General features: G+C 36.0%; 1 protein-coding gene across 3 annotated transcripts in view; it reads left to right on the forward strand.

The window, feature by feature from the left end:
• The first annotated feature begins 500 nt into the window (after nucleotides 1-500).
• Nucleotides 501-16563, forward strand: part of LOC128991810 (bromodomain-containing protein 3-like) — an 84611-nt gene continuing 68548 nt past the window's right edge. For all 3 annotated transcript variants that reach the window (XM_054415002.1, XM_054415004.1, XM_054415005.1), the window contains exons 1-6: nucleotides 501-556; nucleotides 3146-3194; nucleotides 8986-9291; nucleotides 12306-12500; nucleotides 13445-13738; nucleotides 14481-14771. In XM_054415002.1, coding sequence (XP_054270977.1) covers nucleotides 3159-3194; nucleotides 8986-9291; nucleotides 12306-12500; nucleotides 13445-13738; nucleotides 14481-14771 — 1122 coding nt within the window. In that variant the 5' untranslated portion in view covers nucleotides 501-556; nucleotides 3146-3158. The remainder of the gene's footprint in view (nucleotides 557-3145; nucleotides 3195-8985; nucleotides 9292-12305; nucleotides 12501-13444; nucleotides 13739-14480; nucleotides 14772-16563) is intronic.

The raw sequence follows: 16563 nt of genomic DNA on the forward strand, positions 1-16563 counted from the left end.
AAAGGGGTATTGCATTATTCATTTTGCCTCAGAAACAAGTTGGTTCTGAACTAAATTAAAATGCACAATTTGCACACGGGTCTGCTGGTATTTTTCTCTATACTGGTAGCCTATTTTCTATTGTTGGCTAATATATATAAATAAAACAAATCACTTAAGATCAGCTTGTACTCAGATTGTATTTATGGTGTCATTCCAAAGAACAGTGGTGTTTGTGATATTGTTATGGTTGCTGTTGGCACTTGTTTTGTCATTACCACCTACCTTGGAGTGTTGGATTTTTATTCATCCAGCACTGAGGCTATCAAGGATGTGCTTCTTCTGCAGTGTTTCTAAAACAGTGATCTAATGAGTTCTGAGATCTTTGGTGGATAATCTCAAAATGTTCATGTCAAGAGAATATTTAATTCCCCAAAACTTAATCATTTCTAAAGAACTAGATGAAGGTCCCCACCCCATGCTGAAGTCATCAGGGTTTTTATGTGTTCCAGATGGCTTGATTCAGTGGTTGTTACATCTATGGTGTTGTCTCGTTCTCTGACACATCTGTCATCAGGTAGGCTGATTGATTGCCAGTCCTTTGTAGATCATAAAAATTGTTTCAACCTTTCCTTACCACATCCTTAACAGTTACGTTGGTGAACTATCAGATTTTTACATCTATAGAAATATAGAAAAGGGCCAAAACTCTCTTAGTTGTGTCACAATTGTTGTATGAAAGTTGGAATCCTAAAATCTATTTGAGCATTTTCCCTTCTCCTGTATTGATTTGGATTTTATCTGTAGTCAGCATGCTTGGTATTAATATTCTTGGTTTTTGCATTGTTTGATTTGTAAAATATTGCTTTTGAGATCCCTAACCGATTGTGTATTACAATAGACTATCGTTGACGTAGCACGTTTCGTGACTTTAGCAGTGCTGTAGGCTACTATTAAAATGTTTGATCGCTTTGGTAATTGGGTTATTCTATGCGTTCTTCCTCACGATCAATGCACCTAAAATTGACGCAGCTTTGTTTTATGTAATGCATAACGTTATAGTATTTTACACAACGATTGCCTAAAGATAGTGTTAACGACACGAGTAGAAAATTTAAGGTAAGAGTCATGGCAAGTGCCCTAAAAACTTCTATTAGTGTCGTTTACACTATTTACGCGAGTTGCGGACACTACTCTACCTACGACCCTACTAAAAATCACTACCAGTAGGCCTACTCATAATTGCTAACAGAGGTTATGTTTTTGTTCATAACCTCTCATTGCCGCTGACAGTGATGCAACAAAACATTGTACCAAACACTAATTGCACCACTCAACAATTAAATTGGCCTGAACAGCTGATTAGTTTTGAATTTTGAATTCCCTAAATGATACCCTGTTCAAAAAGATTGAATACAGAATTGCTAAAATATCATGATTTTAAGTTGTACAATGAATTTATTATAACTTATAAGAAATGTGACACTATTCATGTATATATTTCTAATGTACTTGATGAATAAAGATAATTTGAATTGAATTGAATTGAATGAGGCAAACCTACGACGGCCCTGAAGGGACATTCAGTTTCTTTTTGTCTTTCATTCTACTTCGACTTTTATCTCGAAGTACTTCGACTTTATTCTCGAAGTACTTCGACATTATTCTCGAAGTACTTCGACTTTATTCTCGAAGTACTTCGACTTTATTCTCGAATGTGCTTATTATAGTTCGTTATAGTTTTACGGCAACCACAACCAGGGCCACCTTTACTTCGAGATAAAAGTTGAAGTACTTCGAGATAAAAGTCGAAGTACTTCGAGATAAAAGTCGAAGTAGAATGAAAGACAAAAAGAAACTGAATGTCCCTTCAGGGCCGTCGTACAAACCAGACTAGCTTAGCCTTGTTCTACCCCATTTTACAACTAAAAATCATGATATTTCAGCTATTATTTATTCAATCTTTTTGAACTTGGTATCGTTTGATAGGAAATTAAAAATGCTAAATAAAAGTGTTCTTGTAATTTTTTTGTATAACGAGCCCTTCTTTAGTAATTTAAGTTTGAAGATTTTAAATTATTTTTAATTTAAAAGAAAATTACATAACTTTTTCCTAATTCTAGACTCAATAAATGTATAGGCCTATGCAAAGTTTGGTTTCCGTAGCTTGAATAGTTCTCAAGATATAAATGGTTTTGCAAAAAACACTAAATGGCGGCTAGCGGCTAAACAAATACTCTTCGACCTATGTTTATATGAACTTTTTTGTTTAGAATTGATGAGTATTATCAGCCCCTGAAGTTTGAGACACCCCTTTATGATCACCCTGTATATACGGTATTGAATTGTTGACTGTTACATTGATACTGTTACTGTTACTTTGACTATCAGTATCCATATAACTTATTGACATTATTCAAATTAATGGCATTAATTTATATAAGCTATTCAGGGAGACATATAGCTTAGCCATACAAGTTATGTATGTACCTTGTAGTTTTGATTCTATCATCTTATTTTATCAATCTAAACTAATTGAAAGATAAATAAGTTTTGTGTAGTTAAATAGCGTGTTGGCGGGAAACTATCCCAAATAACGTATGTTGCCGCGATCGCGGGAAATCATCACGGATTTTGTCGTGATTGCCCGAACTCACCACACTTATGCTGTGATTGCCAGAAATCATTACGGATGATGCTTCGATTACTGGAAATCATCAGGGATCTTGTCAAGATCGCAGGAATCATAATGGATTTTGCTGCGATCGTGAAAAATCATTACAGATGTTGCCGCAATTGGGGGAAATCATCCAAATTTTGCCTTGATAGAAAAACATGCTAGAAATATATAGAAAAAATTATGTGATCACGAGAAAGGTTTTTAAAATTTTTTGTAGGTGTAAATAAACAAGTAAGTTTTGCTTATTATAGCGGCAAGTTTTTACCATGGAATTTCTTTTTTAACCTAAAAACCTGGTAATGTCCTTCAATTTTATTATAATGGAATGCTGGACACCTAGTAGAATACTTTTAAAATGAGTTGCTAAACCAAGACCAAGATAGGTACCGGTACCAGTAATTACTTTCTTAGTCGAATTCTGCCCTTTATTTTCTCTATTTTTACAAATCCAGTATTTTTATGCTAATTGAGTCCATGTTGTTCCAGGAGTGTGGACAGAATGCAGCAGGTCGAGACAACAACTCCTAATAACACAGTAAGATATAAATATTGTTAGTAAGCTTTATTTGTACCAGTTTTAAATATATAAATGGTTGCCCCCTTGCCAATCTTGACTTAAACCTTTTAAAAATAAATAATTAAAAAGCCATTGTGGTTAGAGGCCATTGTATGGTTTTTGTGAAAATCCTTTAATTTCCCTATAAGGAAGTAGCTATTACTGTAGGTCTCATGGTAAGACCTAGGCCCGGGACCGATTTAATGCATGGGCTATTTGTTGTTTTGTGTCAAGGTATAAAGTATGTGTTACCGGTACAATGTATAAGACAACTCAAATAGGATTACAGATTAAAATGCATGGGCTATTTGTTGTTTTGTGTCAAGGTATAAAGTATGTGTTACCGGTACAATGTATAAGACAACTCAAATAGGATTACAGATTAAAATGCATGGGCTATTTGTTGTTTTGTGTCAAGGTTTAAAGTATGTGTTACCGGTACAGTATATAAGACAACTCAAATAGGATAACAGTTGCATGGGCTATTTGTTGTTTTGTGTCAAGGTTTAAAGTATGTGTTACCGGTACAGTATATAAGACAACTCAAATAGGATTACAGTTGCATGGGCTATTTGTTGTTTTGTGTCAAGGTTTAAAGTATGTGTTACCGGTACAATGTATAAGACAACTCGAATAGGATTACAGATTAAAATGCATGGGCTATTTGTTGTTTTGTGTCAAGGTTTAAAGTATGTGTTACCGGTACAATGTAGGCCTATTACAATATTTAGGGATATAATGATTATAATATTTAGTACAATATAGCTTAATGTATTATATTATTAATGAGGAGGCAGAAGAAGATAGAGAGAAGTGGAGATCAGGTGTTGGTGCGGCCAAATCCCCCCTTGGGCATAAATGGCCATGGGTGTTAATGAGAGTGAGTGTAATAAAGCTTATTGGACAATGCAAAGGTTTATGTAAAACCCCGCTCCAACAGATCATGCTGGTTCGCAAACTTGTAAGAAAAAATGTAGGTTTACACGTTTCTACCAATTTTTATCAAAATTGGACTATTTTTACTTGATTTATCGTGCTAATGGACACATATGTAAATATTTATAGATGTTTCCATTTCCAAATTGCCTGGACATATTTTGTGGACATGTTCCTTGGGCTAAGCCAACGTACGATGCCATATAAGTATGGGTCTAAAATGCCTAGATTACTGTCTGTCGGTCCGTTTGTGATTTTTTTTAAATTATTTTATATCTTAGGCATTTTTTAAGATAGAAATTACAAAATTAGTATAAATGTGTAGTTTAGAAGGTAAAAAGGGCTTAAAATTTTTGTTCCAATATCTAAAGCCATTTTGTATAATCAAAAAGATAGAGAATTTAAATCCAAATCAAATGAGACCTTGTTTGTTAAAATCGGATGACAAACAACCAAGTTATCAGTTTTTTTCTACATTTGGTTACGCAATTTGAAAGGTTTAAATTGCGTAGCTGAATGTAGGAAATGGTTATTTGTGCAACTAGTGAGCAAAGGGAGCAATTGACTGACTCACTCGAGAGAAATACATACGCACGAGCTGTAGGCGAGTAAGGAATGGTTTCTCGAGTGAGGCAATTGCACTTTGCACTCGAGTTGCACATTATATTTTTCCTACAGTTACCATAAAACAAATAAATTGGTAAAGAAACGTGACATATTTTTACACAGAAGTGAACTTTTAAAATTACATTTAATGATACAACAGTACAACAGCTGACCTGCTGATTTACAGCCAGTGCTGCCAACGTATTTCGTGCACATACGACCTTGTCTGCATGTTGCGCGTTCAATATTTTGTGCCTTCACGTTGCAAAGCTGGAGCGAGTGAGACAAAGTAATTAGAGTGAGACAATGTTAACATTGTCTCACTGATGAGCGAATTGGCCACTTTGCTTTCTCAAATCACTGAGAGAACATGTACATTGGTAGGCGACTGTAGGAAAAAACTAATAACTCGGTTGTTTGTCATCCGATTTTAACAAACAATGTCTCATTTGATTTGGGTTTAAATTCTCTATATTATTTATTATTAAAACAATATATTAAGAGAAATATGTACGGTTTTCATGAAATTTGCCATCTTAAGATTTTTACCCTTTTAGTGCTATGAAACGATATATCGTTGTTTTAAAAAAAAACCCTAAGGGATATAGAGAGGAAGGTTATTTAAAAAAAATAGCAAAACGGCCATTGGTGACCTGCATGTTCATAGGATACACTACCAACCACTTAGCTAAAAGATTCGCCCAATCCGATGATTTCGAGGTGTATGTCTAAACCAAGGATTATGAACACCTCACTATGCCCCAGTGGTTGTAGTATATCGCTACAAACACACAGGTCACCAATTATTTATAGTGACCAATTATAGTGACACACGCTCTAGCCTTCTCGGCTATCTGTGCTTGAAGACTGGGGAGTCAAAACCCGGTATTTAAGCTGTCGCCACCGATTGCGAACAGATGGCGCTGCAGATGGTTGTTCAATGCGTTACTAGGTAGCAGCACCAGCTAGTCACGGACTATTTAGATGCAATCTTTTAGTTTTAGTAGTAGTAAATGTGTTCCTGAGACTTTGCTGCTAAACATTAGTTTCCCTAAAATTGCTATATTACAATAACCTCGTCCAACTAAATCAGGGTTAAATTCAATATTACATTGTAAACTATATTATGTCTTTTGATTTTGTAAGATTTCGGTTTCAAATAATGCTATCAGAACATAAAAATTTATAGGAAAACCAGGAAAATTACAACAAAAACTAAGTTTTATTTGATGTTTACTATAAATACCGGGATTTATCTTTCTTATATATTTTCTTATTGTGTTATTATTCAAAATTAGCCTAATTAATAAAATAGTGACAACATGACAGTTAAAATTCAACAACGGGTAATGGAATGAAAAGGCAAACAAAAAAGTCTTACAAAATATGAATTATTGGCCTAGCACTGAAAGGGTTAAATGGACGCCGTATTGAAGTGGCTTGAGATAGTGGAACACAATTTTGTAAGTTATTTTTACCACTAACTTATACCAATTTTGAAATTTCTGTCTTGAAAAATGGCCAAGATAAAAAATAGGTTTAAAATGTCCCAGGGCTATAAGGGAAATTCGTTAAAATGTGAAAACTCTTAAAATATGTCTTGTCCTAAAAAGTTTAAATTTTAGAAAATAATAAGAACATACAAGGCCTTCCTTAAAAATCCAAAACAATAAATAATAACCCCGCCGCAGCAAACCTGCAGACTAAGCGAATTTCAACTTCTCTGATTACATTTTTACTAAAATATTTCCATAAATAAAGATATTTATTCCCAATTCAAATAACATTAGAATTAACGAGTGCTTAGGTTTGCTGCTACGGGGAAGGTAAAAAGTGTTTTTTGACCAAACGCATTTTAATCTGTAATCCTATTTGAGTTGTCTTATACAGGGTGTCCACCGACCGGGAAAACCGGGAATTATGCGTGATTTTTTTTAACCGGAAAAAAACCGGGAATTATGAGTGAATTTTGTATTCAAACGGGAATTTTTTGCCGCGACCGCGGGAGACAACGATGGCGTTCCCGTGACCGTAGGAGACGACGATGACGTTTCCGAGACCGCGGGAGACGACGATGACGTTTCCGTGACCACGGGAGACGATGGCGTTTCCGTGACCACGGGAGACGATGGCGTTTCCGTGACCACGGGAGACAATGATGACATTCCGTGCCTGCGGGAGACAACGATGATATTTCCGTGACCGCGGGAGACGATGATGATGTTTTCGTGACCGCGGAAGACGACGATGACGTTTCCGTGACCGCGTGTGACGACGATGACGTTTTCGTGACTTCGGGAGACGAAGATGACGCTTCCGTGATCGTGCATGCTGACGATGACGTTTCCGTGACCGCGTGAAACGATGATGATGTCCAACTGCCGCGGGATATGTTAGTGATTTTGCCGCGATCGCGCATGCAGACGACGATGTTTCCGTGACCGCGGGAGACGACGACGACGTTTCCGTGACCGCGAAAGACGATGATGACATTTCCGTGACCGCGGGAGACGACGACGACGTTTCCGTGACCGCGAAAGACGATGATGACATTTCCGTGACCGCGGGAGACGACGATGGCTTTTCCGTAACCATGGGAGACAACGATGATATCTCCGTGACCGTGGGAGACGACGATGACGTTTTCGTGACCGCGCGAGACGACGATGATGTCCATAAATATTGCTTGAAATGATGACTGCGGGAAATTATTTGAATTAAGCTACAATCGAGAAAGATTATGATAACTTTTTAATTTCTGCATTATTATTTCTCTAGGCCACTTGGAAAACAACCCATTACTCCAAAATTGTACAATATGAAAGTACATAAAGCCAGGGGTTGGTGTAGTAATCCTTAAGAAAATTTGGTAAAATAGAAATTACCAGTATTAAGAATCTATTTTTCAGGTGTCTGTACAGAGATTTGATAAATTTTGGTATCGACATATCACTATTTTTAGGAAGTTATTAATAAATTGCAGGTTTAAGGATTAGTTTTTAATTTTTGGATTGTCTAATCAGTAATACACAAAAATTGAATACTTGTGTCAGGCAATATTACAGCAATCATATTTATTCCCCCTTAACTGAGAATGCTCTTTCCGATAACTAAAATAGCAAGCTGTTTTAAAGCGCTAAAACAGCATTGCGGGAGTTGGCGTAAAACACGTTGGAAATTTTAGTATGAAAAGTACGACCTGAACTACCTGGATTTTTTTTTTTTACTCATGAATTACTCATGATTTTTTTCTGGTTGGCCTGGTGGACACCCTGTTATACATTGTACCGGTAACACATACTTTAAACCTTGACACAAAACAACAAATAGCCCATGCATTTTAATCTGTTTAATCCTATTTGAGTTGTCTTATACATTGTACCGGTAACACATACTTTATACTTTGACACAAAACAACAAATAGCCCATGCATTTTAATCTGTAATCCTATTTGAGTTGTCTTATACATTGTACCGGTAACACATACTTTAAACCTTGACACAAAACAACAAATAGCCCATGCATTTTAATCTGTAATCCTATTTGAGTTGTCTTATACATTGTACCGGTAACACATACTTTAAACCTTGACACAAAACAACAAATAGCCCATGCATTTTAATCTGTAATCCTATTTGAGTTGTCTTATACATTGTACCGGTAACACATACTTTAAACCTTGACACAAAACAACAAATAGCCCATGCATTTTAATCTGTAATCCTATTTGAGTTGTCTTATACATTGTACCGGTAACACATACTTTAAACCTTGACACAAAACAACAAATAGCCCATGCATTTTAATCTGTAATCCTATTTGAGTTGTCTTATACATTGTACCGGTAACACATACTTTATACTTTGACACAAAACAACAAATAGCCCATGCATTTTAATCTGTAATCCTATTTGAGTTGTCTTATACATTGTACCGGTAACACATACTTTTATACCTTGACACAAAACAACAAATAGCCCATGCATTATAAACTGTATTCCTATTTGAGTTGTCTCTTAAATCTTGTCTCACGTATGGTACTTAAAAGAAATCTAAATTTTGTTATAGTAGGCTACGGTACCTATAGAATTTTGGTATACCTGTGAAAACCTGGAATCATCCTTAAATTTTAATATTATGGCTTAATTAAATGATGGCTTACCTTGATGAACTTTTTGTTTAGTAGCATATATCAATCTTAATACATTTTAGACATTTTACTTCACAGAACACAACAAACTCCGCAGTTGTGGCATCGAGACCATCAGAGGGGGCGGTGGCGGCGGCTGCCGGGGGGACCAACTCTAGTGCCAGTGATCCCCTGCCTCGCAAGGAGCCGCCGCCACGGGACGAGCCCCGCTTGGAGCCTGTCAATGGTGTGGTGCAGCCTCCGTTTATCCCCCCGCCTGACCGTCCCGGCCGCAACACCAACCAACTCCAGTACATCGCCAAGTTTGTGCTGAAACCTGTGTGGAAACATCAGTATGCCTGGCCTCTACAACAGCCCGTGGACGCCAATAAACTTAATCTTCCAGTGAGTATTTTGACTTAGGCTAGTCATTGTGATATAAGAATTAATTTGTTTTGAAGATAGTATTCTTATGGCTGCCTGACAGTAACACATACCACAACTAGAGGAGTTGTTAGTACTGAGTGATTGATAGTTATTTAAGAACTTATTACCTTTTTATGTATGAAGATTGCTTTAATGTGTAGAATTTGGCTATTTGACCTAAGAAAATTTAAGGTCTCAAGACTAATAGACAATAAAAAAGGTAACAAAACATAACTGATATTTTGTCCTACATGAAATAGGATTTCCTTGATAGTTGATCGAAGATTTTGTTTTATTGTGCATCTGCTAGTCCCTCAACTTGAAATTTCTTAACCTGGCAGGTCACACTGAATTGCATAACATGAGGAGACGCACACAGTCTTTTCGACTGGGTGAAATTAAAAAGCCATATTTCAGTAAGCATTATATTTAAATTCCTCAAAATCGTAAAAAAGAGTCTAAAATATTAAATTTAGAACCTTCTGAAAATGCTTAACCCTTTGCACTCTAGCAAAAAAATTTTGGTCCTACCTAAAAATACCGGTACACCGGTGTGATTGCCAGATAGTACTAGCTAAAAATTCCAGACATTTTTACAAATTTTTGGAAGCGTTTAGTAAAATTTGTGTATCTTTTTTGTCTAAACAGATAGAGGCATACTTTTTGTTTCCTTTTATTCTCTATGAAATTCTACATAGAAATAAGTAAAAATAACCCATATCAACTGTAATTTTTTTTTCTTTCATTAATAGTAATAGGTTTTATTTTATATTTTTTAAGAAAATATTATGTTTGAACGAGTATATCTTAAATTCTCTACTTAGTTCTGAACAAAACACAGCTAGTTCCATGCACCTACCTTAAAAAATTAGGAAGTATCCGAACCCCAAAATACTCTTATAATAAATTATAGAAATGAGGGTTTACACAAGACTCCATCATAATTCATAACATTATTCTATTACTATTTCTTCCAAAAATCATATTATGGTATTGTAAAAGTAATGTTGCTGAAAAAAAAATCAAAATAATTTCTGTGTAAAGGCCTTTAGCTTAGCACTAACTTTTGTTGAAAACGTAAAATGAAATAAACATTTCCAGAATATTCAAAACGTAAATCTATTCAACCTTAGTATTTTTTACAAAAACTCACTCAAACATGCCATGCAAAAGTCATGAAAAAATTTCTATGCAATCAATCATGCAAACACAAAACAAAAAACTATTTACAAACAGGAATTGTTATTATTTATTTGGCACACAATATGTTCGCCGTAGCAAAGTCCATGTAGTCCTTTACCGCAACTGCAACGAACACATATAGTACGGCTTTTTTTTCTCTAGCCTCCTATTTTTGTGCTAAGAGGACTGTACACACAGCAATTCCTTTCCTGTCTACCAGGTAAAGGTATTATGCCAAATCGAGTCTTGTTATTTGGTCCATAACCATGACCAATGATCTTCCATGATCTTCTTTTTGAGATCTACTAGAATTCTTTTCTTCATACCACTGTGAAGACAGTGCCTCAGTAATCGAAATGGTAAAGTGGTCTTGACATTACTTTTCCGCTGGTATTTTCTTGAGTGAATTATATAAAAATAGTTGTTTAGCCTCCGGATTACTGTATTATACTTAAAATGGTTTACAATACCTGCATATAGTAATCCTTTGTTGCTGATTTAGGCAACTAGTTTCGGTTCTTGTTTTGAACCATCTTCAGGCCTCAAGGTGTCAAGTGATCACTTCATTCGAAGGTCGTTAACAGAGTTCAATAAATAAAACATATACAAAACACGATACACGGAACGGACACACATTACAAAAAACACGAAAAACACGAAGGGACATTGACAAACGATCGTGACCGGGCTGAGGTAAAGTCTACCTCAGCCCGGTCACGATCGTTTGTCAATGTCCCTTCGTGTTTTTCGTGTTTTTTGTAATGTGTGTCCGTTCCGTGTATCGTGTTTTGTATATGTTTTATTTATTGAACTCTGTTAACGACCTTCGAATGAAGTGATCACTTGACACCTTGAGGCCTGAAGATGAATTATATAGGCATTCAGAAGGATTCTTGCAAAAATATTGAAAGTCCCTTTTTTCCAATATTTTAGGGTGTGCCTCTCATCCAAGTAACAATTCATTATCTGATCATTTCAGGAATTTCTTTTACTATATTTTCATTTGTTCTTTTTTTACTTTTTCAATAGACTTGGCTGTATGTTTAAAAGATAATAAAATAACTGGGTTTTTCTGATTTTTTTTCTCTGAAGCCTAAAAATAAAAGATTGTCATTTCTCATGTAGGTTTTTTGGGCAAAGTTGAATTTTTCTTTTAGTAGATGGAATGCCTTTTCTATTCCTTCGTACAGTGCCCATGATGAATGTAAGATTCTCTTACATACTTATGTATGTAGGAGAAAAGGAGAATAGGAGAAAATTAAAATTAGTTAAAAGCTAAAGGGATGCTAGTAAAAAAGTTATCCTTGAAAACATGGTAGCCCTTGTACAGATACTGCCCTATCTCAGTTTGTGGACAACTTATTTGTGACGGTGTTTAAGAGGTAGCCTATTGCAACAACTGAAACCAACAAAACACAAGAAGACGCAAAGGGTGGAATTGACCAGTACATGACAAGAAGATGTTGCTAGACTGAAATGAGGAGGTTAAAGGATGGCCAAAAGTAGGTCACCGTTCCTGGACTAAGGTGTCTTATGCACAGTAAAGGCTCACGATACCAGCACGCAATAAATATAATTTTTACGCAAAAAAGTACAAATTTAGACAGCAATGTGTGCTCTCGCTGGCTAAGAAGTTTCTAAAAAGTATTAATTACTAATCAGCCACTTGGCTTTCTCTTAATATAGAACCAAACCATTTTATTGAAGCAGTTTTGTGAAAATTTAATGATGTTTTAAAGACAACTCACTATTGAAGTTTGAGTCGACATACAAATAGACTAGACATTTGACAATTCCTAATGTTTTTGCAGGACTACCACAAATTAATAAAATGTCCAATGGATTTGGGGACAATCAAGAAACGATTGGAAAATAATTACTATTGGAGTGGCAAAGAGTGCATCCAGGACTTCAATACAATGTTTACAAATTGCTATGTATACAATAAACCGGGTGAAGATGTCGTTGTGATGGCTCAAACTCTGGAGAAATTGTTCCTTACAAAGGTAAGTTTGCTTTCTATGAATATAAAATTATGAATCTTGGCTAACAAACACTTAAACTTGGCGAGTTATTTCCGAAGAATGATTCCATATTAAAATTTATTACTGTGTTGGTGTGTATGAGCCAGTGAATTATTTACTGAAAAAGATTTTGAAATTTATTCCTACCTATACTAATATTTAAAGCTATGGTTTTATTGAAATATGATTAAGCAATGGACAAAAATAATCCTTATATAATATGTGGAGGCGATTTCTAAGAAACACTACTCCTATGTTAATAATGGATGGATTTTTACAAACGATGTTTCAAAATTAAGTAGTTTTTGTGTAGACCTCCCCTTTCACCAATTCCTGTGATAAAAGTCCTCGGGGCTTTGCCCCACATGCCATCGAAATCAAAATTTTTTTATGAAGAAAAGATTTTGTTTACTTAAACAGACGAATAATTTATATTAATTACAGCTGATCATAGTAAACACATGATACACACAAGAGCGTTAGTTTTCAGAGTGAGTTCGTTTTCAGTTTCGACGACTGGAGTGATTGATTACATTATCTTTAAATTGACTCTTTTAAGTAATCAAAAATAATGACTGTTATTCGTTTTGAAATAATACTTTGCAATTGCTCGAATTCGAGCAACAGGTGCACAAGTAGTGTTATATTGCCTGTAATGTTAAAGAGAAAGAATGCTGTCATACAGAAGTTTACTTTGCCCAATTAGGTTGTTTATACTCTTTCAGGATATTATTTTAAGTTTGCTGTGAATATAAAGTAGAACTTTTATCCCAGAAAGTGGTGTTTGGGCCTAATAGCAATCAATATGGAGAGATAAAATCATTTGGGAACTCAAGTGATATTTTTGCCTATTGTGTTCTAATCATATTGATTGTCGGACACTTTTCTGATAGGACACAGCTAATAACCATCCCATTTTTTTGCAGGTTGCTGGCATGCCAAAGGAGGAAATAGAGTTGGACCCGCCACCTCCAAAGGGTCAAAAGAATGCGAAGAAGAAAACGGTTGGTAGAGGCAGAGGAGCCGGGGGTGTGGTGGTGGGAGGTGCGGGGCCTGCGAGGGGTCGTCCTGCCTCTGGTGCCTCTCCTGGTACCATCCCTGTCACCAACTCCACATCTCTCCCCGCCGCGGCCCCACACCTGCCATCTCCCATACCCGGCTCCACTGCTACCACCACCGTTCCGACTACGCATGCCACTCACAACTCTCTACCCCAGCAGGTAACTTCACACAAACAGAATTTGTTTTGTTTCCCTAGGATATTTGAAATTGTTGTCTGATTTGTATAGTAGGTCTTTTAACCATTCCTGGAAAAGCCTGACATCCAAGAAAAGACCTCAACTAGCTTAATCTAGCTTAAATTAAATTATCTTTTCTGCCAAATGAATAAATGATCTGAAATTGAAAAGTCAACTGGTTTGGATTTATGCGAAATCATAAAGAGATTGTCATTAAACACATTTTGGTCAAGACAGGGCAAGCAGATGTGCTGTACGGAAGTTGAGTTCAGAAAAATGATGTTTTGTGTGTCCTAATCAAGTCTTCAAAACAAAGGATGAAATGAAATTTGTCTGAAAAAAGTCCCTTGTAAATTGAAAAGTAAAATAGGTACCTGGGTAACTGCAGGTAAATACAGTAACAGGCAAATTTATTTGTAGGTTTTAATTATTAACAAGAATGAATGATTAAAGTGAGAATGATGAACTTTTTATTTGATTTGACAGAAGAAAAACCACCTCTTCTTTCTAAAGAAGCCTCCTTCGTAGGGATTAACTAAATTGTATGGTGAACTTTCCTGTGTTCTGAAACAGTCTGGAACTCTTTTCTTGGTTGAGTTAGCTGTGCATCAATTCCTTATTCTGTAATATATTAACCTAATCATTTTCAATCCAAGTTGTGTTTTGATAGATAAATTTATACAATATTGAGCTTACTGTAATTTAACGCAAGTTTGTATGGCAGGTCGCTGCGCCAGCTGTAGGCAGCTACACGGCGCAGCCTGCTGTCGACGTCGCCCCGGCTCTAGTTGCTGGCAACAACGCCGTGGCTAACAGAGGGGGTAAGGGTATCATCATTCCTCCCACGACACCCACCAAAGTAAAAAAAGGCGTCAAGAGAAAGGCGGATAGTTTAACGCCAACACCACCAGTCACCCCCGTCACCCCTGCAGCGTACGACCCCCTATACGCTCCCGCCGATGCCAAAGCGGCTAAAGTTGGCACACGAAGAGAATCCGGAAGACAAATAAAGAAAGTAAGTATTTGTGTTTTTGTGCTAATGCTAGTGCTTGCTTATATTTAATAGACCAAGCTGTCTTTGAACATAGTTGGATTTAGCAACCTACAGATAGTGATGATGTAAATTACTGAGTTATTTTGAATATGTACATTTTTTACCTACCCAAACTGAAAGGACAACTAAACTTATTGTAATCAAGTTATCCAACTAAACAAGATGTTTTGAAGGCTGCAATGTCTATCTTTGATCCTTTGGGACTAGTCACCCCTACTACAATCAAAGGTCGAATTTTAGTGCAAGTGATTGGGAGAACAAACAACATGATGACTTCAGAATTCATTGTCCTACTTCTGGATATTGCTTTATATTAATTAAATTATTTTGTTACCTTGTAACAGGATATTGTAAGGTAACAAAATAATTTAATTAACATGATGACGTTTCTGTGACCACCGGAGGCGATGATAACGTCTGTACGGCCATGGTAGATAATAATGATTTTGCCACGATCGTGCAAGTCAACGATGACGTTTCCGCGACCGCGGGAGGCGATGATAACGTCCACACGTCTGCGGGAGAGTTATGAATACATAGTAAACATTTAACTTGGAAACAAACTAATTTTTAATTTTCTATAAATTTTATCATTTTAAAATTATTTTGTCCTTACCGCTACCCTATTAGACCAAAGTGTTGAGTATGTATAGTGGTAATAAGCTGTACAATAATTGAACTTTGGTACACAAATATCATTACTTTACATAAATTGTTATTGTGAATGACACTCTGTGAAGAAATGATTACATTTGAATTACATTCTGTACATTTTTTCTGAAAAATATTAAAGTTCTTGCTTATTTCAATGATTAACACGTTCGCTAGCCATAATTATATGGAATTTACGTTCGCATAGACCAGCGATGCAATTGTGTGTCGACTCGTTTCTCACAATAGACCACCGACGCATATTTGCGTCAGCTGGTCACATTGAAATAGTAGACTAACGACGCACAGTTGCGTCGGTATTCAATGTTATTAATCAGCGTATTTCTTAGCAACGGTCTATTTTAAAGCCCTGATTTTATCGTATCAGTCTAGAGGGATATCTACCGCAAATGTGCGTCGCTTGGTCTGTGGATATGACGATTGGTTACACCACACAACAATTGGCAACATTGTGTATTCCGCGACATCACAGAACAGATGTAAACGTTATAACCTTTGCAGTATTGGCTAGTGTTTAGTGGAGTTTCTTTATTTGTTTGTGTAAAAGCTTGAAACAACCAAATTTACCACAACGCTTACGTGCGTCGCCTGGTCTATTGAAAAAAATGTTATCTTTTTAACTGGATTTCATTAAATAGACAGACCGACGCATATATGCGGCGTTTAAAAATTTGCTCAAAACGATAAATAAAAACAATATTTATTGCTTACTAATTCACTTAAGGTTAGTATGAAGTCAATAAGTCCATTTAAACAATATTTCTCTTTTGGTCTGTCAGCAATGTTATTCCTATATCTCTTGGTCCGTAAGCAACGTCATGATCATTCCTTTTGTTCTGTAGGAGTGACCGGACCGACGCAAATGTGCGTTGCTTGGTAGTGAACGTGTTAAGAGCAAATTATTACTCCTATGATTACAACTGTTACTACTTCAGTTAAATAACAACAAGACTGAATCTTAATAATAAAATAATAATGGTGTGTTTATATTATCAGGCCTTTAATGTTACTGTATTAAGAAAACAATACTTCAATTTACCGATTGCCATGTTTAATGTTTGCCACATCAATTGTGTTGCTT

Source organism: Macrosteles quadrilineatus, unplaced genomic scaffold, assembly GCF_028750875.1.
Source record: "Macrosteles quadrilineatus isolate MER2022 unplaced genomic scaffold, UCM_ALF_1.0 Scaffold_4__1_contigs__length_99947679, whole genome shotgun sequence".
NCBI classification, from domain to species: Eukaryota; Metazoa; Arthropoda; class Insecta; order Hemiptera; family Cicadellidae; genus Macrosteles; species Macrosteles quadrilineatus.